The sequence below is a fragment of the Mauremys reevesii genome, linkage group 1 (assembly GCF_016161935.1).
Source record: "Mauremys reevesii isolate NIE-2019 linkage group 1, ASM1616193v1, whole genome shotgun sequence".
In the NCBI taxonomy this organism is placed as follows: Eukaryota; Metazoa; Chordata; order Testudines; family Geoemydidae; genus Mauremys; species Mauremys reevesii.
The window spans coordinates 200,939,962-200,966,095 of record NC_052623.1 but is presented as its reverse complement, the minus strand read 5'-3'; the positions used below and the strand labels follow the sequence as shown (position 1 = coordinate 200,966,095).

The window sequence follows — 26,134 nt, the reverse complement described above, 5'->3', positions numbered from 1 at the left end:
AGTAGTAGATCATCAGTGTAGTACTTGCCTTCCTGGAATTCCCATAGTTTTAGCAGATTTTGTGTGTCTGTTATCTCCTAGTTTTTGTTGTGGACCAGAAAGTACTATTTAGAACACATTTATAGAAACCCTAAAATATGATGATTAAAATATATTTAGCATGAGTTAGAGACAGGAATCAGTAGGTTGCTCTATACTAGAATCAGCTGAAAGTAATCGAATAGAATTTCCAGTAGCAGGCCTTGAGTCCCCGAAGCTGTGGAGACTACATTCCGATGTTAACATGACAGGTTTATAATTTTATGGGACCCACGATTCCAGATAATACTCTCTACCAGTGACTGAGTGTTTAGTTCATTACAGTGCTGAATCTGAAGAACTCAAGGACGACAAACTGGTAAGATTTGCTTGTCCGACAGTTTTCAAACTCCAATTTTGAAGGGAAACCACAGAATATTAACCAGAGATCCTGAAAAGGCTCTGTTTGCCTGTGTTTTATGAAACAGATTATTATTTCATGTCTCATGCCTCTCTGGTACCCATTTGCTTCTGTTGCCTGATCTACTTTTTTTTCAGAAATGACTAATGTTTTTTTGGATGCCCAACTTGACATCTTGGAAGAACTTTAAATCTTGGCTGCTGCGCTCCCAAAATCACTAGCCAATCCTGAAAATTTAGGCTTCTGTGCAGCTACAGGCAAGAGGCCTGGCTTCACCGTTCCCTTTCCGTGAAGAATCTCTGCCTTTAACGGTTGTCTTTCTGGGAATCTCATCCTTTGACACATCTCAAGAAATTGCACTGGTCAGAGTAAACTGCTCCCTCTGATCCATAGATGCAGATCAAATGTACATTTGCACAAACCAGTTCAATGGGCATTATGCACAATATGATCTGTGGTGTGGCTCAATAACTAGTATTTTACCCTGGGACCAGGGCCGCAGAGAGCAGGTTTGGGCCCCAGTGAAAAAAAATTTTGGGTCCCCCAGCAAGGGCAGACTGACTAAATGACTGACGAAGCTGGGCGCCGGTAATTTGTACTGGCTTCCCCCCCTCTCGTCGGCCCTGCCTGGGACAACAAGTCTATTATTGATTTGATCATTTCTTCTTAGGAATAACAACCACCTTCTGAAGCTGTTTGTGTTTGTCAAGGACTATTCCCCATTAGCTATAAGGTCTCACATATCCTGCTCTAGTACCCAGGGCTACTTGCAGGGGAGAATAGGCCAGTGTTTATCTGTTTGGAGTATATCGTTAGTTCAAGGGCCAAGTAATAAAGCAAGCTCTATTTACAGTAAGACAATTAATAGATTGCTGGTTACTGCAAAGTACTTGGGTGAAACATTATGAACATAACACAGAGCTGGTTATGCCTAATATGAATATGGCTTTTGGATTACAGTATTAGTATCCCTTTTAATGTTGTCTATTTGTACCTTATAAGATGATGAATAATTAGAGTAACACAATCAGCTGCTAGAAAAACACTGGAAGAGTTCAGTGCCAATGATTAACAACTAAATCTAAGAGGAATTAGGGCTAAATATTAGTATTTTCATACCATGTACAGACTAAGTCTCAATCATGCCATCCTTATTCAGGTAAGAGTCTCACTGAAATCAAGGGGAATCTAGCCTGAAAAGGGAGATTGGATCAAATCTAACTAGCTATGCCATCCCAATGGTGTATAGATCATTCTCCTCCTCCTCCTCCCCACTTTTCAGATGACGAAACTGGGACAGAAGTGCCCAACATCCCCAGGTACATCAGCAACCAAACTGTAATTCCCATCTCTCCCGCCCACCCCCCACCCCAGAACAGCCTGCCTTGCTTTAGAAAAGAGACGGTCACAGGAAATATAATAGAGACAAGCACATGGAAAACTGCCAGAATGTTATTCAGAGAACACATTTCACTTACATTTGATGTTGTCTAACAAACTCTGCAAACTGCCGATCTTTGGCATAAAGCTCTATAATCCGTATTCTGTCCTGGATTTCCTGTAATACAAGACACACAATAATACAAGAATCAAACTAAAGTGCACAGCTCTAAATACTAAAAAACAACACTGAAAAGTTGGACCACTTTTACTCTGCGTTACAGCTGACTTGTCTACTTTCCTAGGAAAGGAACAAACACTGGAATTGGGCACATTTTGTAAATTATTGGGCATGTATAGGCTTCAGTTTAAATAACTTGCAGAACACTTTAAAAGGGGATCCTAGTCCTTATTTTCTTACTAAAATTGGAGCAACTCTTCAAAATTAGTGTATGTCTGCTAATATCCATGGAAGCTATTAATACAATTTAGTAAAAGTCGAGAGATTATGAATGGAGAAAATCTTTTCCCCTCAAAAGAGGCTACCCTTGCGTGTGTACGCAAACAGAATGTCCAGTAATGTGGGTCTGAGTCTCATCTTTACCAGTAACTATATAGACTTCAATGTAATTACTCTCACTGCTGTGAATTATGAATGAGAGAATATTATGCCCTACATTGATAGAGACTATAGGAATGACAACTGTCGTTTATACAATGCTTATGACAGCCATACAAACCACTGATATACTACTGAAAATACAGCTTTAAAAAACCCTTCACGGCTGTGGGTCATTGAAAGTATATTCCTTTAGATATGTTCTTTTAGACGTGACAAAAAACAGCTCTTTCTAGGATGTGTATAAATATGCTTAAATTGGTCAACACTACTGGTAATCCAAGGTGATAAAAATGGCTGTAGCTTTGTAATTTTAGACTTCTGAAAGTTCTATACAGACTTAAAAACTGGGGGAAATTAAAGTAAAAATAATTTTACTCAAACATAGAAAATCAGTATTTCAGCTCAAGGCCTCAACAATGAAATCAGACTCCAGGATAACATCCTTTCTGGGACCCGCTGTCTCCCACATTTAATTTTAACTAGGACAACAGCACCTTTGAGATCTGCAGATGAATATTGTACAGAAGGGCATTAGTAGCATTTCCATCATAGAGCCCATTTCCCCATCTGTATGGTAGCGACAATGTGACTTGCTCAAGGCTTCAGGGCCAGATTACTGGCACAACTGAGACTAGAACCCTCATCTGCAGGCTCCCAGACCAGCATCATAGCTTCTGGTTACATTTCATCTGTCTCCATTTAAATGTGGAAATGGGCCAACACTCCCAAACTTTGCAGAAGATTCTATTAAGAACTAAGCATTTAAAAGCATGTGTGCATCCTTGAAGGAGATTCTAGCTATTTGACAGCTCTGAAAGAAGGCACTGCTTCCTCCATGGATGGAACTGGCAGTCAAGACAAGTGGACAGGAATAGCTTTAACTGAAGCGCCATCACTCTTCTCAGCCTTGGTGTCAGCAGAGTTTTTAAAACTGTGAAAACCAATCTGTTTAGCAGGGCAGATTAAAGACGCTGAGTGGGGTGCAGCCACAAGTCTAGTATTTGTATTCTGAGCACAAGTTCTGGGAGGAGTTGTATAGTTACCAGCAGCTTTAAGATATTTCACAAGTCATAGTCCCACCACCTGGCACTGTGGGGAGCAAAGCTACAAAGTCACCCACCTCCTTTGTGAGCTCACTATTCTCGTAAATGTGCCTTATCTCTTCACTGCTGTAGTCGGTGGATGTCTCTGCACTGGTAGAGCTGTACGAGGTGAGCTGTGGGTATCTCCGATAGTAGTGGCTGTACCCAGTGGTATCACTCTCATACATAGGGTTGTACTTCACTGCATTCTCAATGGAGGAGAGGCTATCGCCCTGCCTGTGAGAGAGAAAAACAAAAGACAGAGGTCAAGTATTGCAGTCTTTCAGAGTGCTCTTCAAAACATAGATCAAAAGATCTTCAGGGTATTTTAGAAAAGAGCTGTGGAGTTCAACTCATGTCCCTCTGGATTAGTGAGGCCATGGGAGAAGTGGGCTTGCTGTCTGTGTAGACTGCCACTGCCTCCTTTTGGGGGTAGGCTGCTAGGTCTCCTTAACAAAGGCCTCTGCTCAAAAAACAGTGTTTTGACAACCTTGTCAGCTAATGACCTGCATCCAATTTCCATTTGTGAAGGGAGCTTCAGAGGCTGTGATGAGGTAACTTGGAAGTCCTGGGATTTCTTTGACCTCAGTCAATCTAGTTTCAGGCCTGAAAGTCAAAAAACCTATGCAGGAGGTGGCAATGATTTAACCTCATCCTAGGAATGGATGAAGATCAGCTTTTCATGCTGTCTTTGGTGCTGTTGACACATCTGCAGTCTCTAGCAGGAGCAGATAGGGTGGATGGCCGTGAGTGGTTACATTTCCTTCTCTACAAGAAATCCCACAGAGGGGTTTTTGGACAGTTGCTCACAGGATCTTTGGGTTTGCACATACAAATTCAGGGCAAACCCATCCCTCTTGTGCAGATGATGCAGTTAGAAGGGTAAGTGAGGTGATACAGGCTTTGGTTTCTGCAATATACTGATGACATCCAGCTCCATATCCTCTGCCTCATCTGACCTCACTGGTGCTTTGGATATACTTACCCAGTGTTTGCATGCAAATTGAGCTTGGAGGAAAGCTAGCTGGCTGAAGTTAAATCCTCACTTGTAGCAATGTTGGCAGGTTAGAAAATCAACTGGAAGGAGTGGTGGAGATTATGCCTGCAACCCTTGTTACTCAGGTTTGTAATTTGGGGTTCGCATTAGAGCTATAGCTGCTAGCCAATAGTGCTTTAGAACTGTAGACGCTCTACATACCCTAATGAGTCCTCAGTGTCACTTTTTGAGTACTGGTCTCGAAGGGTCCTGGCCAGGAAGAAAATGACAGCAGATGCCACAAGAAGGAAGCCAGCCACCGAAGCAATTGCGATACCCACAACCAATGGCTCCGAGACATACTCTTCACAGTGCTCTCCTCTGTACCACCAGTTCTCACCTACACGACATCTGTAATCCCCCACACCAGCAAAAAACCCCAAGGAAACAAGAAAGTTAAATACTAATACCAAGAGATCAATGGGGAAAAAATCGGATACTTTACTACTATAGCAACCTTGAGCAATTACTAAGCATTAAACTTTGTTGCTAACATGTCCCATTAAGGTTGTTTAAGAATTTTACGGGAGTGCCATTTAGCAAATATAGGGGGATATCTTTTGTAGGGAATTTTAAATGTTAATTATTATTTGACAAAAGTGTGGTATGTGTGTATATTACAGATGATCTCATTAAATCTATAATACACATCTGTGGTTAAAACAGCTTTAAACCATCCCTTTTTGTAGTTTTAAAATGCATATTTAATTTTTCTGATGTTGGTTGTTAATCTTATGTGAGTCAAGTATGGATCCTAATTCCTGAGATCTTAATACTTATTGCAGGTGATTTTTTTCTAGTCAAATAATAAGTAGTAGCAAAAATCATGATAGTTCTCCTCATACAGTTGTATAAATCAGGGTAATTCCACTAAAGTACTTAGACTTACACCAGAATCAGGCCTCAAGCCTCTGGTACCAAAAATGTATTAAATATCTAGCCTTCATCATCCTATTGTTCATTTTGCTAGTCGCTCTCAATTACCTGGATAATGGTGTAGGTTATCATGTCAGCATAGACTGCCTGTCAGAGTAGGCCAGCGTCTTTCAAAAACTGAAAACATATGGCTCTGTTTGTTCTGGTCTTTGATCATTTGTACAGGATTTTTTCCCCCATCTTGATATTTGTTCATATTGGTTTCTCCTCAATTAGGAGTACCATTTTTAACTCAAGGATATTGGATTTGCCTTACAAATCTGAATTTTCTAAAAGAACCAACAAAGTGACCTTTTATGATGATTTGTAACATTTTGCCACATTAATATATCAAACAATGGATTGAGTGTTAATCATTTGGGACCTCTGTCATTACACTCAACATTATGCCGTTTTGTTGTTTGTTTTTTGGGGGGATGGGGATATAGAATAGGGAAGCGAGGTTTGTACTTCCTGTTTCTGAAAGCCACTGAGATAAAGGATAACATACCTACATATGGCCCCTTGTCCTGGGATTATGTCGCATTTCCCATCATTTTGGCAAAAGTCTGGTTGCAGGTCACAGATGCTATTACAGGGCAATCCTTCAATGCTTAGATAGCCAGGATAACACACACACTCTGCCTCGCCACTCCAGCGATTTACTAAGCATTCGGAGAACTCATTGCAAGCCTGGAACTTGCAAGGATCAGCTTGATCTCCTGAAAACAGAGAGAGACAGAGAATGTAGATAACAGATTGGATAGTTTTTAGCTACCTGGTCTGTTCTACATGAATGAGCATTGTTACCTACCATACTGAAAACCAACCATGGAGATCATTCAAGACTGGTCATTCTTAGTACAAATATAGCATTTCTAATGCATAGATCTGAAAGAGCTTTGCCAAAGCGCATATGTGGTGTTAACCTCTTTGTACCCCACTTTCCCATCTATAATATAGGGATAAGTGACTTGCCCAAGGCTAGACAGTGAGTCAGTGGAAGAGCTGAGCACAGAACTTAGGTCTCCTGCCCCCCATTTTAGTTCTCTAGCCACTGGACTATGCTGCCTCTTTCATGCTTTCCATCATTGGAACTTTTGCCATTTCTCAAAGTTACTCTCTGCTTAAAATACAGCTGAACTCCAGCACTATCCATTATAGAAGAGCTGTATTACAGCCCTGGGGAGAGCGTAGTGAGGTTTGTATGTATCCTTACAGTACGCACAGTGTGCTAGACAATGTGTGCACACAGAGGAAGAACCTGCACTTCCTTTGACACCTGATCTATCACCACATCCCACTGAAATCTGAACCATAAAATGATATTAATTATTAAGGACAGTTTAAAAATCAATATTGAAGATTTTCTAACCAAATTAGATCTCTCCCCCTCTCTGTTGTGAGACAAGCTACTTCAATGCAGTAATCACCATTTGCCAATACGTATCACAGTTATTTCCTGTTTTTAGTATAGGGAAAAATATTTCTCCGTTGCTAATCTATGCTAACTCTTGGCAAATGCTGATTCCTTAATTGCAAGCATTGTATTATGGTGAGGCATTTCCTGGAGATCATGTTTGCCCAATTATCTCTGGAAATAGAGGAAGACAAATATAGAAAACAGATTCTCCCCACCACCCCACCCCTTAACCAGAGGAATTGATTAAGGAAAGGTCTTTTTCACTGTTACTGAGATCAGACCCAGAATTCCAGAGTAAAAATTTACCATCTTTTGGGAATTAGATTAAAGATGCAAGAATGTCCAGAAGATAGAAGTCCAACTTGGAGTCAATCTACAGTGATAAGTTGTGTAATATTAGATAGTGACCTGAGGAGTCATGATAATTATCATGTTTGTTATAGTGAAACAGGAGCAGCTGCCTGGACATTAACCCTATCTACACAGTGTGTTAATGCCATGACTCAACATTGTGTTCCAACAGGAAGCAATTTCCCCAGTATATTTACACCCTTGAATGAGTTATTTCTGGGAGGAAGGATCTTCCTGCCTAGGAAGAACTGCATGGAAGAGTCCAGCCAAATGAGGGAGCCAGGAACACGAGTGTGCTGGAGTGGGAGGGAGGCTGGGAAAAACAGGGGCCAAATTCTATGTTCTAACCTTCCCTCTGCCTGCAACCACAGTGAAGCTGGTGGAGTCGCATAGGATGCAAGTCAGCACCAAACATGGCCCCAAACTTCTCTAGGAAGCCGTAAAGTTCTGGTGGATGCTGGTCCCACTTTGCCTTAATCTGCCCCGCTAAACAGATTGGTTTTCACAGTTTTAAAAACTCTGCTGACACCAAGGCTGAGAAGAGTGATGGTGCTCTTCTCTAAGACACTGAGAAAGTCTGCTCAGTTTTTGAACCCCAAGCATATTTGACTTTGCAGACGCTACTCACTGCACTGGCAGCACTCCCACACTGTCATTACCTGATTCCACGTCCAGGGAGTACTTGTCAATGGCCAGGTTCATGGTCTGGTAGGCAGTGTTGCAGAAGTCTTCCAGAATTATATAGACCGCATTTGTGACATTACGAGGCACAGGTTTTTCAAACTTCATGCGGCTGTTCACCACAATACTGCCATTCCTGAAGTTCAGGATTTCGAGATTCTGGAAACCTGTTAGATTGGACTGGAGGTAGGGAACCAGCTGCAATGTAGGAGAAACAATATCTGAACTGCTATATAAATACAATGATAGAAGATTTATTTCTGAATCTACTGTCTATGCCAATTGTAATGCTATTACATCACACACAGAGACTAGATATTTCATCCCAATCACATTCAAAAAAAGGTATCAAACCTTTTACCCAGCTAAGGCCTTACTGGCAGCTTATCAGGAGCCTGAGAGATTCACATAATTTTCATAATATAGAGAGCAAATCACTGCACGCTTCCTGTTCTATAATAGAAGTGCATCCCACTGGATGCAGTGCTCCATCTTGATCCAAGCAAGCTCAGACTGCATAACAGGACTTATCTCTTGGGTATCACCCTTCATACATGTGGTTACTCCAGACAAACTATTTGATTTACAGTTTAAAATCTGATAATTACTCCTGTGGCATTCTGCTACCCATTGGCTATTTAAGAGATCAGTAGATCCATAGGCCGTTTAATTCACTGAGCTACGGATTTAACAAAATAGTTGTTCTAAATAAAAAGCATCTGAAAACAGGTGAGAGCATCCAGTAACATATCACTCTGCACTCCCAATTATTTTACCCATTGATAGAGCAAATGAAGACACTGTTTGGAAATGTGTGAATACAAGAGGCCAGTGGAGCCAACTAAAATACATGATTTACAGCAGCCAAGCATCTGTCCCACTATTACTAAGTATTTAAGAGACTTATTTTTGCCTTGGTAAATCTGTCCCACACACAAGTGAAATGTCAAAATTTTGAGACACTAATATTCAAATAAAAGCATTACATTTTCCAACCAAATTCTCCAACTACAGGATAAAAATAACATCCACTATCATAAATATGAGTTACTCTCAACCTTTGGGATGTACTAGGCTGCTGTAATTTTGTTGCAAACACTTTGTGTGTGTGTGTGTGTGTGTGTGTGTGTGTGTGTGTGTGTGTGTGTGTGTGTGTGTGTGTGTGTGTGTGTGTGTGTGTGTGTGTGTGTGTGTGTGTGTGTGTGTGTGTGTGTGTCTTTCCCCCCTTTACTCACATGCACTGTAAGAAAAGATTTTAACTTGGGGCTTATAGTAACTGCTAGTAACAGATACTAATTATAAAGTGACTCTTACCAGTTCTAAGAATCGTTGCTCCAGTGCCTTATATTCTGGGGAATTTTTATTGAATAGGTCCTCTGAAAACATCATGTTGGTAACACGGAGGCTAAAGAACACCACTAAAGCTCGTGAGGACGTGGTAGTGTTGCGATTTGCATGCGTGGGCCAAGCTACGCTGGCCATCTCTGTGGAGTGGATGTTAGTAGATATCTCCATGCGACTATCAGTCATACTTCTTTCTTCCAGGTTCATCTCATGAGGATACAACATTGTGCCCACATGATCCAGCTCCACTGAAGTATCCTGTACTCTCGTAGTCATCTCCTCCCCCAATTTTGTTGAGCTAACAGTAGGCTGAGATACTGTATATTGTGTAGTAGGGAAACTGGACAGAGAACCAATAGGAGTCTTTGTTATAGTCACTGTTGCAAAAGAACCCACTGCCGTATTTAAGCTACTAGGGGTACTAGTGTCATGATCTGTACTAGACCATCCAGTGAAATCCTCTGAACCAGTGGCCAGTTCCAGTAAATAAGGAGCTATGGTTGAAACTTCAACCCTGGTCGGTGCTTCAGATTGCATGTCTTGATCTGCAGGTTTCTCAGATGCCCTTTCAGTGTTGTGAGTAGGCCAAATATTTATTGGTTTCACAGCAAGTAGTCCAGAAGCTTGTTGAGTTGTCAAGTGCAAATCTGAAGTTTGCTGCTCCTCCATTAAAACATCAGTGACTATTTTTTCCATCATAGGAGTTGCTGTCAGGACTGTTTCTGGCTTGAGGAGGCCAGTCCATGAGGAATCCATGTCTTGGTGTCCTATTGTAACAGCTACACCTGACTGGACTATTGTGGATGGTGGTTCTGGCTTTGTCCCTTCCCTGTTTTGGTTTCCTACTGCTTCATAAATGATTTGATGATCCTCGCTGGAATCTTCAGCTTGTTTTACATTGAATGTCCCTGTAGATGTAAGGAGATGACCTTCTATAGAGAGACCTTTTTCATGTGGTGAGATGGAGGTCTGTTCATCTGCCATATCTAAAGAAGAATAGTCCACTGAGGGCTCATATGCAATGGATGAAGAATAATCAGACATGCCTGATGCCTCTGATGTTTGCATGGACAGTTCCACATTCAAGGTTTCTTGTGTCCATAACATAGGCACCTGCTGAGTTGCCGTTTCTGAAAGTCCAAGTACATTTGATTCAGAGTCATTAGTGAATTCCCCTCTTGCATTGGTCATGCCTCCATCCTCAGGATTACCATTTAATTTATCTAAAGAATCAATGATATAATCTAGGATCTGTTCCTCAGGAGTATCCTGTGCTCTGATTAACAGAGAATCATTTTTATCTTTCAGCCAGCTTTCAGGAAGATGGTAGAAAACTGGCTCTAATGTTGCTATGTCCCATGGCCATGCCTCTTGACCTGAAGCATCAAATGCTGATCCAGATCCATCCTCATACATAATTTCTCCTCCTGGATACAGATCGGGTTGCAGAGGGTTCACCTCTAAATATACTTCTCCGTCCTCCAGACTGTCATGGGATATAGAGTCTATGTCAATGGGCATGGCTTCTCTTGCCTTCTCTGTAGAGATCACCTCCTCATTATTAGGCTCTGTTTCTGATGTAGAGGCCATTGTTGGTATAGAAGTTGGAGGAACCACAGAAGTGTCTGTGGATGGCATTTCTTTTGATGCAAGATGAGGGTGTAGACTGGAAGGCAGAAGAAAGCCTTCCGACACTCCAGCATCTTCAAACACAAAGTCAACAATTTTCATTTAGTTGCAGCTTATGCAATTTTAGCTTGTCAGACTCTATTTCTCTTATCTCCCCAAGGATCAGTAACTCTGTTTTTCCCCATTAAATACCTTGATCTCCTTACATGCCAAAGTTAGAAGTATCTATTGTGGATTTATCTACTGCTGTATCCAGCTAAAACTACTTGGCAGTGTTTCTGTGAAATGGAATAACAGGGATCATACATACACCATTAATCTCTTTAGGGACAAACAGGCCTTATTAGTTGCTATAAACATTTAAATTTAGAAGTTGGTTCTTTTTAGTCACATGCACATTCTGAAGGTGAAACTGACTGAATACATAGGAGTTTCTAGGAAGTTGTTTTGGAGGGCCCTGGCTCCTGAGCACAAGTTAACATTGTCACCCAGACTTCAACTTTTGTAAATGAAGTGAAGTAACATACCATCTTCTGAAGAAGCAGGGATAGACAGCCATTCCTGAGAGTCCACAGGAGAGCCATTTTCTAATATTGATGGGATGCCAGAATGAAGAATCTGGCCCCCTTCCTCTAGACTCATCCCACCAGGAGAAGAAGTGAGGACAGCCTTTGGTGTTGAATTCAAGTTGTTCTCAGAGTCCAGGTTTTCAGATCTTAACCAGATTTCATTGCCATTGGACTGTTCGCTATCAATGGTGAAACCTGGTTTGGTGAAATCAAGTGGCAAGATATTGCTTGTAGTTGTTGCGTCTGCAGAGGGCCACTCAGCTAAAAGGGCATTATCCTGAAAGATAAATCCATAATAACCTATTGTTGTATGACTTGTGTCTGCAATATGCTAACTAATACAATAATTGTTAACTAGTAGCAGCTTCTGCTTGATGGGCTTCTGTTTCTCTGATTAGGGGATAACATGCAGTATCAAGAGGTTCCAAACTGCAAGGATTAGCAGTGGGTGCCTCTGTTAGGAAGTTATAGGGGCAGGGCTGCATACGCCTCATCATGCACGTGACCTACATTTTAAGTCAGCCCATGTTCATTCCAAAGGATAGGATCATATACAGATTCTTTAGAGGAGAACAGCAGCATTCTTTGAAAATGATATTCAATAGCAGTGGGATCCTGTGGATTAGAATGTGCACTACTTACGCCCATCTGTTTTCCTTTTACCAACTGAAAGAATTTACTGATGTGTTATAAATAAGGTTACGATTTTGTCACGGTTATTTTTAGTAAAAGTCAGGGACAGATCATGGGCAACAAACAAAAATTCATGGAAGCCCATGACCTCTCCCTGACTTACTAAAACTAATGGTGACAAAATGGGCCAGCTGGGGGATGAGAGCCCAAGCCCTGCGGCAGGAGGGTGAGGGCACCTGGCCACCAGTGGTAGATGAGAGCTGTGGGGGCCCCATGGCAGCTGGGAGCTCCAATCCCGCCATCCCAAAGCTGAAGTGGAAAACGTCACAGAAGTCTCTGGAAGTCACAGAATCAATGACTTCCATGACACACTCTTATCCTTAGTTACAAACCAGTAATATTCAATTAAATTTTTCACAGGTCAGATAAAGGAACTTGCGTATCTTGGCAGGCTAAAAGGCTCTCTCTAGGGTCACAGGGCTCTCTGGGTGTTTGCTCTCTAGGGAGCCTGCCAGCAATCGCAGACGTTCAAAAGTGGTGTGCTGGATTGTATTTATTTATCTCAAAATAAAAGGCTAAGCATGCCAGCATCTTGCAAAAAAAAAATAAGTATACAAATACACCACAATGCTATTCATATTAATTCTATTAAAACTATTACATTAAAATTGGAAATTAAACTCATGAGAAATTAAATGAATGGACATCTAATTTCCCTTTCTTATAGCCTGATATTTTTGACAGCTGCTCTGTGGGGTTTTTCTTCTTTTTCTGAAAAACTACCGCGCAGGACGCAATCGAGTTAACTGATGAAAGCACGTCAATTAACGATTGCTTTACGTTACGTAAGCACCTGATTAAAAGCGTACCCCTGTAAATCAAAAAGTATCAACAAAATCTAGCTTCAGTGTGTTTAAATATAAATTAAAAGTTTATAAATTAAGTACATAGCATGATAATAGAGGGAAAATAAATGGAAGTGCATCTGCCCAGCACTCTAAACCCCCAATCTGCCTAGCCCCCACAATTCTTGCCTCTAGCCCCACCCTGCTCTCAGTCCTCCCCCTCTCCTCCCCTCCCCCCCATTATCTGTGGCCTTCCCAGCCTCATCTCTGCTCTTACTGGGATTCTTTGCCCAACCCTCACAGCCCAGGTTGGGGGGAGGCTGCAGCAGGGTCCCCCTCCCCCTTCTGAGGCATGGGGGGAAGGCTCCAGGGGTTCTTCACCTCCCTCTCCTTACTCACATTGGGTATTACAGGGCAGGAACAGGGAGTGGAGCTGCCCTGAGCTGCAAGGCTCTTTCTTGCCCCTCCTGTGAGTTGGGAGGGCTCCCCTCCTCCTCCCCCCACCCTTCCTACAAGAATAGGCTAGGCTGCTGAAGGGTGGGGAAGAAAGCTGAGATGCTGCTTCCCAGCAGGCATGAAGGATCAGCTGATGCTCAGTGGTGGGCCAAATGGGAGGTCCTCATGGGTTGGATGTGGCCCGTGGGCCGCCAATTAAACAACAACATTATAAGCTATCCCTCGGCTGACTCAAGTGCCCCTGACTGTAGTATAGAAACCCAGCCGTCTCCTTGTAGTTCATAGACATATTTGGGTAACAACACACACTTTTTTTTAAAAGCCTGTAAAACAGTGGACTCTATAAGAAGAGAAAGAATGCTTAGAACTTACATAGTGCTTTTCATCTCCAAACTGAGTGAAATGCAGAAAGTAAACAAACAACATACATGGTGAAAAGCAAATTTGATTTCAAAGCTTTTCTTTTTATTTCCTACACTATACTTGTGTGTGGGCATAACAATCATAATGTTTAGCACTTTTCATCCTCAAACATGAATCTGTCCACACAGTACCTCTGTGAGATAGGGTAAGTATTGTCTCCATTTAGCACATAGAGAAACCAATGCAGAGAGATTAACTTAACCAAGACCAAAGAGGGGGTCAGCATGTTATCTGTGACTAGAATTGAGGAGCCTGGCTTCCAGTCCTTGGCACAGAAAAATAAACCAGGCGGGCAATGTGCACACCAGTGCTCGTTCCTGTAGCATGAATACTCATCAAAGACTCATTTAAGCTCAAATTGTCAATTTCAAATTGCATCTTTGGTTGTAAAACTTGCAATCTGATGTGTGGGCCTCTATCCTGCAGTGTAATTCACTAGTGCAGGCCCTTGGACTCCACCAAGGAGAGGGGTAGATGCTAGCAAATTACACTGCAGAACACAGGTTTCATAGTAGCAGCCGTGTTAGTCTGTATCTGCAAAAAAAAACAGGAGTACTTGTGGCACCTTAAAGACTAACACATTTATTTTAGCATGAGTTTTCGTGAGCTGCAGCTCACTTCTTCGGATGCATAGAATGGAACACACAGGCAGGGGATATTTATACATACAGAGAACATGAAAAGGTGGAAGTATGCATACCAACAGGCAGAGTTTAATCAATTGAGATGAGCTATCGTTAGCAGGAGGAAAAAAACTTTTGAAGTGATAATTAAGATGGCCCATAGAAGGTGTGAGGAGAACTTAACATAGGGAAATACAGAACACGTTAGTTATAGAATTCATCCAATAAGGGAATAGAAACAATACCAGACGATTTATGTAATGAATCTATAGGTGTGTGATTGTGAACACTCACAATGGACTCTTCACAGTCTATACCTAAGAATTATTTTGAAGTAATTTGCAAATGAATAAATCTGAGAATTTAATTATGTGTTTGAACAATTTGTGAAAAATGCAAATTTCACAGAATAAGCTGTTTTCTTGTGAATTATTTGTTCAGCTCTTTAACAAGTATTTGCCTTTCCTATTTTTATGACTAGCTGTTACTCCACTCCTGATATCTTTGTAGGCTGTTTTCATTTTAGCAATTGCAAGCTATCAATGAATTGAAAATTAATATACAAATTATGTGCTTCATGAGCAAAAATCATCAATATATGTAAAACTATCAGGGTTTGTTTTGTTTTTTCCAAGATTAGCAAAATAAGTATTAAAAAGAACAAACATAAAAACTGGTATCAATAACTTTTCAATGCAAAATTTTTAAATGTTAGCACGCAGGTGCCAGAAACTGCACTTCATCATTTATTTAATGTGGAGAGGTGTTCCTATGACAACTAATGCGTTTCAAAGATTCTTGTTATGGTACAATGTTATATTAACAAGTTTAATATTAGAGTGGCAAGTTCTGTTTTTGCCAATATCATCTGAATGGCTTACTAATATGACAGATTGCTGCAAAAACAAAAAAATACCAATTTTCCAGTTCTTGCTGCCAGAAAGACATTACATTCAATAATCCAGCCTATTACAACCACCACCTCTGGTTTAAATCTTATCTGCAGGATTTGAGAGAGAGACAGTGATGGGGATTTGTAAAATTTAAAGAGAGGTGGATCTAGAGTTAATTGATATCTGCTACTGATCAGTTTGTGAAGTCAGGATAGTCCCACAAAAATATGATGAAATTAAAATAGAGTCCTTAAAATTTTAACTATTTCTACAGAGGGGCTAATACAAAATATAGTAGGACTCATTTTCTCACTGGCACTTAATTTACCCTATATTGCTTTAGCTGTGAAGAACAGATATTGCAACTAAGCAATTAAAAAAAAATCAGCCTTGTTTTCTGTTTGTAAACTGTCCATAAGCAATTTGATTTTCTTATTGAAATTGTTTCCTAAATAATTTCTGTATTGTTCATTGCACATAGCAGCTTGCTGCAAGTATTCAATATCTAAAATTGATTGGAAATGTAGGTCACATGCTATTGTTTCTATTTCTTGACTGGATAAACAGAGCTATTGGAAGCAGGTTTCTGGGTGCAAATACTTGCTTTTACAAGTTCATAATTCCCTTCCAGAAAATATTCTCAAAAATCCAATTAAAGTGAATTACTGCAAACTTTCCTGTCAATAAATTCATTTGCTAGAATATCTGCAGAAAGTGAACACAGAAGAGATGTAAGCACAGCTAAAGTTATTTCTTTTATTAATGCATGTATGGTACATTTTTAAGCTATTCACTCGTCTCTAGTAAATATAGAAAACCATTCTCTACAAATTAGCCAATACATTCATGCTGTTCACCATAATCAGTCTGTTATGGCAATTCCATGTACATTTCTAGGTTGCATAGGTTTATTTCTTAAGTTTTTATTCAGCCAAAGATTCCCACTAACGTCAGTGATACTACACATATTAATATACTGTATATTAATATAATGTACATCATAACATACACTCATATGAAGTCAATGGGAGTTTTACTTGAGTGAGGACTTCAGGGACTTGGCCTGAAATTAGTTTTGTGAGTCTGGACACACTTATCTGCATAACGGGCCAGATAAAAACATAGATCGGATCACCACCAAATTCAGGGATGTTCAGAAGCTGTGTCTGAATTTTGTGGCTTAATTTCAGTTTATCTCGATACGTACATAGTCAGGTGTTGCCTTAAACGCCTTCAACTTTGGAGCAAGCTTGGACGTATAAAAATGAAACTACTGGCCTAGATTTCTTTTGCTGTTACTGAGATGTAGGTTTGTTTTTATAAAAACAGCACTGCACTTCTCAGTGATAGCAGTACAGCTGCAAAGGAGGAACAGGAGTTATATTTTAATCTAATCTCTTCCATGGCAAAATTTCCCCTGACATCTACCTCTTCTGTTCCAAGAAAAGGCTCAAATGATGCTCTTCAGTTGTGAGGACCATTTCCCTAGCCATACATAATCAAAACATTACAAGAAACCAAAAGGAAATCCTAAAATGAAGAAGTAGTTAGACAGGCTATAACAAGTACACAGTACTGGCTTGTATGGAAAAGAACAGATCAGCTTCTATTGCAGGAGGCATGCCACTTTCCAAAGACCAAATATTTCCCCAAATGAAGACTTTCAAAACAGAGCTCTCTCATCAGACTGTATGTCTCTATATTGTGTGTATTTCTGAGCATTCATTCTGTATTTCAAACATGGCAGAGAGCTGTGTTTTGGGATTCTGACTATACGTCCACCTTTTAGAGTTAAACTATTCGGTTGTGTTTGTAAGTATGCGGCTGGAGGACAAATCAGAGTCATTAGAATGAGAATGCAGTGCAGAAATGTACTTACAAGATCAATTTCTGGAGACTCAAGAACAACTGGATTTTCAGTAATCCTGGATGTGTCTTCAGGTGCAGGGGAGAGAACTTCTTTCACTGTGGAAATAAAAGATAAGTTGTTAAATCACAGTTCATATGGAATGGTTATTGTAGTTTATATGATGTCAAGTGTGTTTTGTTGTCTCTTTTTTTTTGCTGTCACATCTGGGGGTGCCTGAAAATAATTAAAATCAGAGGATAAGAAAACATTCAGCATTTGAAGGTGCCCACTGTCCAATTTATCATCCCAATTTGCACTTAGAGAATCCTGTGAAAGGTTGCACTAGCACTGCACGGAAGTTGTTTGTAGAAGCATCAGAGTACTCTGGATAAAACCCTCACTCATTTCTCCTCTCTCCATCTCATATTTGCTTCTAGGATCTTCTCAAAGTGCTCACCAGAGTGACTGAGAGTCTGCAATGCCCTTTATCAGTCACACTTAAAGCAAGGATAGAGGAAGGATAACAACCTAGATAGATAACAATTTCCACTGGCAACAGGGAGGACATGGAGAAGACAGCACTTACCAGGCACTGGTCTGTGCTGCCAGGTTCCAACTCAGCACTACTAGGCTGAAATTCATCCTAGTACAGAGGGCCCTATGCATCACTTGAACTCCATTTAAGTGGCACATAGGGCCTTGTGCAGGCCTTCTGCACTGAGCTGAATTTCACGCTTACAGAATGTCATCAGCATCATCCTGCTGTAAGAGGATATACAATATCATACAAAGTATATATTTTGGGTGGAATTTGTATTTCCTTTTAGTTACTGACATATGATTGAAACCATCAATGCACACCTTAAAAATTATACATCACAATGTTAAATTAATTTAAGAGAGGCTAAAATGGTGGGTTAGGGATAGGATCCTACCACTATTGATCTGCTTTGATTTTAATAAAATCAGGAGAAAGGAGGAGCCCTGTGGACCATACCACTACATATAACTTCCTCCTTTTGAGAGAATAGCTCCTAATCCCCCACACCACACCCTTCATCTTTTTTAAACATAAATTCTGATTAACAGACCACAGCATTTCTTAAGTAATACACACCATTAATGAGCTGGAGAGAGTCAGGGTCCAGGGTCAAAGAGATGTTTTCAATGAAAGAGTTCTTGTGAAGGATTTCAGCAATATAAGTTCTGAAGTCACTGATTGTGTAAACAACAGTTGGGTTATCCTCAAGTTCTATGAAGGAGTTGTCCTCCACTTTGTTGGAATGAAGGTTAATAAGGTCCCAGGTGGCATTGCTGATGGCTTCCCCAACAAATGTGACTGCATAGTGGACCTCCACACCACTGTGGTTTTATAAAGAAAAAAGGAATTTAGATCAGAGCTAAACAGTTGGCCAGCTATATCATGCATTCGGGTTGTTTGAGGAGCCAGGTCTCACACTTAGAAAAGATATAACAATTTAAAGGGGGTCTTTGGTAAAAATATATGTAATTATTTTTATGTTTGTCTAACTCTGTAAAATGTATCACAGTTGTAGCAAAATCTTCAGAGAGAGCACCACCCAAACTGAAAATCTCATACTTCCAACACCGTGACAAGACTAAATATTTGATTTTATGTCATAGTTATTAATAGGGCCAACCAATATCCAGAAGTGGAAATATTATATGTGAGGAGCCCAGGTTTTTACCAGATCTTGTCACCCCCATGAATGACTTTGAGACATGGAATCAGCCTGGAAAAATGTAAACAAACAAATATAAAAATTTGAGAGTCCTTGATCATCCCTAGTGGACAGGTTGTGCAATTTAAACCTGCTTTAAATGGTGCTCTTGATAGATCTAAAGATGTGTTTATATTATAGGCCCAGGAAAGTGCCTGTTTATAAGAATGTAGTTGCTCTCATTTATTTTTTATTAAGAAGCTTATATTTTGTAAATTTGTACAGCTGAATTATTTGTGCCAATCCTACTCTATTTTCTTCTCATGAGCACGCTTGGATTTACTTCCCCACAAGACAATGCAGTAATCAGAGTTACTATACACAGAGCGTAAGCACCAGGGAGCTTTAGTTAGTGTTTCACACTTTGACTGTACAAAGTGCACAGTGAGAAAATGGAGTTGTTTATGAAGTACCAGGAAACTCTGCTCCAAAGATAGGTTTTCCTCCTGCCGTAGAGCTGGAATGCATTCCTAATCAATGGCTGAGCTTAGAGAGAGATGTAAGCACCAAATGAAGCTGCACTAAAACCACAACTCTGCTGGAGTTTTGCTGTTGCCACCTTGGCTGAATTTCACCCATTGTAGGCACATCATGGGCACTAAGTATCACTATGGGGAATGGAAACAGAGCACAACAATGAAAAGACAGGGCAAAAATCAGAACCCAATATGCTGGATGAGAATAATATCCGGATTCAATAAAGCCATGCTGTCAGTTGCAGCTATTAAGTGCAATTAATAACTACTGTCATCCACCTGAAACGGGCCCAAACATCTGTTCCTTGGAGCAGAGTTTCTCTGAATAGATTCTTTTGCATCCTTTCTTGCAGAAGTGCATGGGAACAAGGGGATGGCTTTAATACTCGGCTGTTTTTACAGAATTTTTTTCTTTTCAATCCCTTCTTCTAAAATCAAATGATGCTTCTCTATAAGATTGTTTACGGAAACCAGCTTTTATGTTAAGATGTGTATTAGAGGGAATTTATATTTGATCTTTAATGGATTAGGAGCCCACGGTTCACTGACTTTTGGGAATTTACCTGACAAAAAAGGTATCAAAGAGAGCACTCTTTGAAGCCCATATTAATTGGAAATTACTTCAAAATTCTTCAAATGAATAAGGGCTTCAAAGAGTGCTCCCTCTTTGATTGCATTTTAGGAAATCTCTAACAAAAGGTCAATAAACTCCGGGCTCCTAATCCATTAAAGGTCAAATATTAACTCCCTCTAATGTGTATGTGTCTCTCTCTTTGATTGATATATATAAACGTTCCCCAAACAGGCCCAGTCTGATCTCTCCTTCCAGCTGAAGAAGGTTGATTACAACTTCCACTCAGGTTCACATCCACACTGGCCTTCAAACAGCTAAATGGGGTTTGCTTGAGATGTACAATTGTCTTAATGTATTTGGCTTTATACAGTAATAAAAAGGAGGTACGGTACCTATCAGTGGCTCTAGATGCCCTGTCACAAATTGCAATGCAAAAACAGTAAACACCAGTTAAGCTGTAGAGAGTCCTACAAAAAACATAGCTCACTAACGGATTCATGTTTAGGCAGAATTTCCTGTATGGCTCTTTCTGGTTACCAGTTAAATCAGAAAATTGGATTAGACTATCTGAGGCCTAAAACAGATCAGCTACTCGTAGTTTAAAGTAAATCTACAGCAAGGGATAAATTTTTACTGGATGTATCCTTAATTCTGGAGCCATAACCACACTGTCATAATAACTGGTAGTCTCATGCGATTAGCAAGCCTGTCTAAATTTACACTACAACAATAAATGTACATATGTTGCCTTTACCTGTCATCATCAGGAGACCTAAACATTAAAAAAGAAATAAATATGTTAAATGAGAAACAGTTTTGTCGTTCCATTTAAGTCTTCTAGTTCAGCGGTTCTCAAACTGGGGTCAGGACCCCAAAGTGGGTCACGACTCCATTTTAATGCAGTTGCCAAGGCTGGAGTTAAACGTGCCTGGGGCCGAAGCCCGAGCTCCACCACCCAGAGCCAAAGCCAAAGTGCAAGGGCTTCAGCCCTGGGTGGTGGGGCTCAGGTTGCAGGCCCTCGGCCTGGGGCTGAATCCCCTGTGCTTTGGCCCCCCCACCTGGGACAGTGGCGCTCGGGCAGGCTTAGGTTTCGGTCCCCCCTCTTGGGGTCATGTAGTAATTTTTGTTGTTAGAAGGGGGTTGCGGTGCAAGGAAGTTTCAGAACCCCTGTTCTAGTTTACTCCTTACAGTGACAGCTCTGACATGATATAGAGCAGGCAAATTTGAAAATAAATCAAATTAAATAGCTTACAAATAAAAAATGTTATTCCGCTATATAAGGAACCAAATTCTGGTTTCAGTCAACTTAATGGGACTAAAAGTTGTTCTACTAAGGCCTGGTCTACACTGGGGGGGGGTTCGAACTAAGGTACGCAAGTTCAGTTACGTGAATAGCGTAGCTGAACTCGAAGTACCTTAGTTCGAAGTACTTACCCGTCCTCACGGCGCGGGATCGAAGTCCGCGGCTCCCCCGTCGACTCCGCCACCGCCGTTTGCGGTGGTGGAGTTCCGGAGTCGACGGGAGCGCGTTCGGAGTTCGATATATCGCATCTAGATGAGACACGATATACTGAACTCCGAGAAGTCGATCGCTACCCGCCGACCCGGGTGGGTAGTATGGACCTACCCTAAGTCAGTGCAGTCATACTAGCATATATCGGGGGAAAAAAAACAGGCACTTAGGGCTACTTTACAAACATGTTTACTTATCAGAAATTAGTAGGATATTCTTGCTGGAATATTTTGCCAGAACCAGCAAGGCCTTCTCCACAGGTGCAGCAGCACGTAGTGCACATGTAGCTACATGTCACAGTGAAAGGCAAACTGTCTACAGTGCAAAAAGAACAGGAGTACTTGTGGCACCTTAGAGACTAACAAATGTATTTGAACATAGGCTTTCATGGGCTACAGCCCACTTCATCAGATGCATGTAGTGGAAAATACAGTAGGAAGATTATATATATATACACACGCAGAGAACATGAAACAATGGGTGTTACCATCCACACTATAAGGAGAGTGATCAGTTAAGGTGAGCTACTATCAGCAGGAGAGAAAACTGTTTGTAGTGGTAATCAAAATGGCCCATTTCCAGCAATTGACAAGGAGATGTGAGGAACTGTAGGGGGTGGGAAATAAGCATGGGGAAATAGTTTTATGTTGTGTAATGGCTCATCCATTCCCAGTCTTTATTCAAACCTAATGTCTACAGTGCGGCATTAGCTACATGCAGCAGTAAAAGTCTCTGGCAGGGGAAAGTCCCTGGCAGCTCCCCCAAACCTTTCCCTGCTGCCTCCCCAGTGCCAGAGCCTCTCTCACTGCTGGAGCCTCTCGCTGCGATGGGGAAAGGCTCCAGCAGCAGGGAGGCAGTGGGACAGTGTAGACAGGGGAAGCATTGCTTGGGCATGTAAACAGACAGCTGTGTAGGCAGGGCATATACTCTAGGCTTCTGGCATGTCTTTACACACCTAAGCCGTGCACACTGCTGCTTATACCCATGCTAGGGGTGTGTGCAGTGTACGTACTCTGCACGCTGCTGGGGCTGATAGGAGGTATGAGAATGGCATTAATGGAGATGGAAGCCATTTCTCTATGGAACTAGTATGACATACGCTGAGACCGTGCAGGCTTTTCTACACTGCCACACCCGTGAGTTTTAATTCTGACTTCTGCTAAAAGTGAGAACTGAAAGAGCTGTTTCCATGCTCCTGCAAAGCTTAGTTTCCCTGGCAGAGACTGCGAACAAGGATGAATATTAGGGAGAATGTGATGTGGCCATTTATCAACTACAAACCATTTTATGAGACCACCACTTCATTTTACACACCTAAGGATCAACTAATAGTTGCTGATAATTAACAAACCATTGCACACTGGGCTAGATTTGAATTTGTCATTACACAAATGGGCAAATCCTACCAAAAACAGGCCCACAAATAACCTTTTGAATGTTTTATTATTTCATTCTGTAACAGCTTTTCTATGGCACTCATAACCATAGCATCTGAACTCCATCACAACCCCTTCCCCCCCCGAAAGTATTATCCATGTACACACAAGGAACTGAGGCACAGAGAGGGTGAGTGACTTGCTCAAGATAATCACAATAAGTCTGTGGCAGAGCTGAGAACTGAACCCAGATTTCCTGATTCCCAATCTGGTGCTCGAAACACAAAAGTATCCTTTGTCCCTTGCCATTTTTGCTTCTGGTGAGTATTGTAGCAACTGAGTTTACTGGCAGGAATATTCAGAGAAACACTGACTTATAAATCAACTAGTGCAAAATGTTAATAGCAGATAAGTTTCAGATTCATACTCCTGAGTATTCACAACAGAAACCTAATCCTAAAAATTATCCTCAATCCAATCAGGAAACAGAAACGTCATGTGACCTGTGCATCCAATCAAATCAGCTCAAATCTCAATTTCAAGCACTTGCTACAAATCACTTGGAAACAATCTTTACAAAAAAATGACACTGTGAATCATTTTGAAGAACAAATAAATTGGAGAAACTCAGTCTTTTCACAGAATATTCATGAACAGAAAGACAGGCATAATACATCAAATAAACAGTTTGCTACAAATTATTCATCTAGTTCTCTTTGTGACGTAGAGGTGAAATGTTATATATTTCATTATTAACCTTCTGAGCCACCCAATCTTCCCTAATAGACTGGATAAAAAATTAGGTACGCTCAAAGTTTTCCCAAGAGGGTTTGGAGTCCTCTGCATTTAATACTAACCTGTGTCAAGTTATGAACGTTTGAGAATCTTGGAGAATTATCAAATACATATCTTAAATGGCAAAAGATATGTTTATTGTATTTAAATCCCTAGGACAAAGAAACAGGGGCAGACATCATGAGAGAGGCTTTAACTGACTTCAGTGGCAGAAGAAAGAACAGCTGATCAAATTTGACCTCTGTGGCAGTGATCAGTAAAAGCTGTGTAGGTCAATTAGGAGAGCGTGAGTGTTAGGTTTGTATGCCTTTATATATCTATTTACCTGAATTCCAGCACATGGATATTATTGTATCCAGGTAATTCTTCAAATGCATTTTTTACCTATTTGGGAAAAATAGATAAATATAATTTACAAAAAATAATACAGTTAATTTTTTTCCTATTGACTTATAGCATTAGATAGAAATGGAAAAAATGTTTAGGAAATATTTGCATTATATAAAATGATGAGTTATGTATTTATAATAGAAAAGGACATAGGACATCATAGAATGTTTTATCTGTATATATAAAATGAGCTGAGATGGCATCTCTTTGTTGTTACAGAAACAGAAGGAAATTGTTAGTACACGCAGCACCGATAGGAAAGCTACAGACATTTGACTGTACACTGAGAAAAGGGAACGGTAAACCTGCATGGTCACAATGGAGCTCTCTGGCATCTTAATTCTGTAGTGGCCTTTCAACAGACATGCATGAGATTAACACACAATCAGATTTTATATGAGCCCATTTAACTGAAGGTCTCCATGTCTCCTGACAGCACCCATACACTACTATCCTGCTTATCCAACTCAAATCTTTTTTTTCCCCCAAAGGTTCTGACTGCCTCTAAAAAATTCTGGATTAAATGTAGGACAGATTAAGACAAAAATCTTAGGCTCTAGGCCACATTGTAGCAGATCCCAAGACACAGCAACAAGTCAGCGTACCAGGTGCTAGTGAAGAATGCAGCCAATTGCTACTGGACTAGCTAGGCTGCTTTAACGGGGTGGAATTATCAGGGGTTCAGGAGTGGGAGAAAGATAACAATCCATTGGGTGAGGGTGCAGGGAGCAGGGGAAATGTGCGGGTGGTAAAGTGCTGGTGTATCTGGGCCTAATTAACTAGGGGGCCGTCCTGAAATAGTGGGCCACAAATAGGAGAAACCACCAGTAATTGTGTTCATGTTGGAACAGAAAATCCCTGTGATCTGTCAACGCAAGATTTTTTTACTCCCAGATTCCACTCCCCAGACCTGTTTTTAAATGGTCTCTGGTGAGACTTAAACTATCCCAAGTGCTGCTGATTTTCAAAGGCTTCTTTGTCCAAGCACAGAGAAAAATAGGCAGGGAATCAAAGGAATGGAGCATCCAGATGCCAGGTGGCCCCTATTCCATCTGACATTTCTTCCACATACACTAGGGCACTATTTGGCCACACAGCTAGGAAAATTAAGACTCTGACCTAAACTGGCCATACATGACACCCTTTGGCTGAAGGATAGAGTACATCTATTTCCTACCTCACTCAGAATCTGGCATAGAGTCAGCCCCAGTATAATGGATTCAACAGACTTTGCCAAGAAGAGCTCCAACTAATAAGACTGAAAAGGGAATAAAGCTAGAGAAAAGAATGCCATTATTGTTTGTTATTTTATAGCACCCAAAGTTGTGTTGGGTGTCTTACCTAATACAAAAGAAAGACATGGTCCCTGCTCCAAAGGGCTTATGGTCAAAATGTGGACATGTCAATGAGTACGGGTGAGAAACAGAGATGGGTCGAGGAAGGTCCAGATTTACAGTGATATGATCACACAGCTGCTCAGTTTCAGTGCACACACATATATCGGTGGCCCAGTAACTATTTTTTCCTTTTAAAAAAAATGATAAAAATACAGCTCTAGGACAGCAAATATTATGGACTCACTAGTTGTGAGAATTGCAGAAGAGGTGCATTTTCAGGAGGATTTAAGGCCTTGATTCAGCAGCTCTTCCTTATTCAGCAAAAAACTTTTGTGCTTAATTTCCATTTACTTCAATGGGATTTAAGCATGTGCTTGAGTACTTTGATGAATAGGAATAGATTTAGGCAGGTTCTTAAATGCTCTGCTGAGCTGGGGCCTAAGTGAACAGTGAGTATGGGCTTGGTGGCTCAGGTTACAAATGATGTATTACATGTAAGGGGTGCCCACCCATTCAGGAAATGTCACTGCTCCCAGATGGTACCGAGTAGTGCTCTGTTGTTCTGTGGCCTTCATAAACTTTTCTAATGTATCATTCACTCTCTTTGGAAGAATTCATTGCACTGAAGGTAGTTGCTTTTACAGTCATTTGAAGGTTCATTCCACTCGTTAAGATTATTGAAATTAAGCTGGGAAGTCTTTCTGCTTTAGCAGTTGGGACTCTCTGTTGTCCTTCTCA

The 26,134-nt window shown here is 40.7% G+C and overlaps 1 protein-coding gene across 1 annotated transcript in view; it reads right to left on the bottom strand.

Moving 5' to 3' along the window:
• IMPG2 (interphotoreceptor matrix proteoglycan 2) overlaps positions 1-26,134 on the bottom strand; it is a 106,454-nt gene that overhangs the window by 13,762 nt on the left and 66,558 nt on the right. Inside the window, exons 9-20 of the mRNA XM_039534329.1 lie at positions 23,995-24,053; positions 20,740-20,757; positions 18,311-18,555; positions 17,224-17,309; positions 13,778-13,798; positions 11,430-11,748; positions 9,244-10,976; positions 7,908-8,127; positions 5,986-6,196; positions 4,722-4,910; positions 3,562-3,760; positions 1,918-1,997 (exon numbers count right to left, since the gene is read on the bottom strand). Of these exons, the coding sequence (XP_039390263.1) occupies positions 1,918-1,997; positions 3,562-3,760; positions 4,722-4,910; positions 5,986-6,196; positions 7,908-8,127; positions 9,244-10,976; positions 11,430-11,748; positions 13,778-13,798; positions 17,224-17,309; positions 18,311-18,555; positions 20,740-20,757; positions 23,995-24,053 (3,380 nt within the window). The remainder of the gene's footprint in view (positions 1-1,917; positions 1,998-3,561; positions 3,761-4,721; positions 4,911-5,985; positions 6,197-7,907; positions 8,128-9,243; positions 10,977-11,429; positions 11,749-13,777; positions 13,799-17,223; positions 17,310-18,310; positions 18,556-20,739; positions 20,758-23,994; positions 24,054-26,134) is intronic.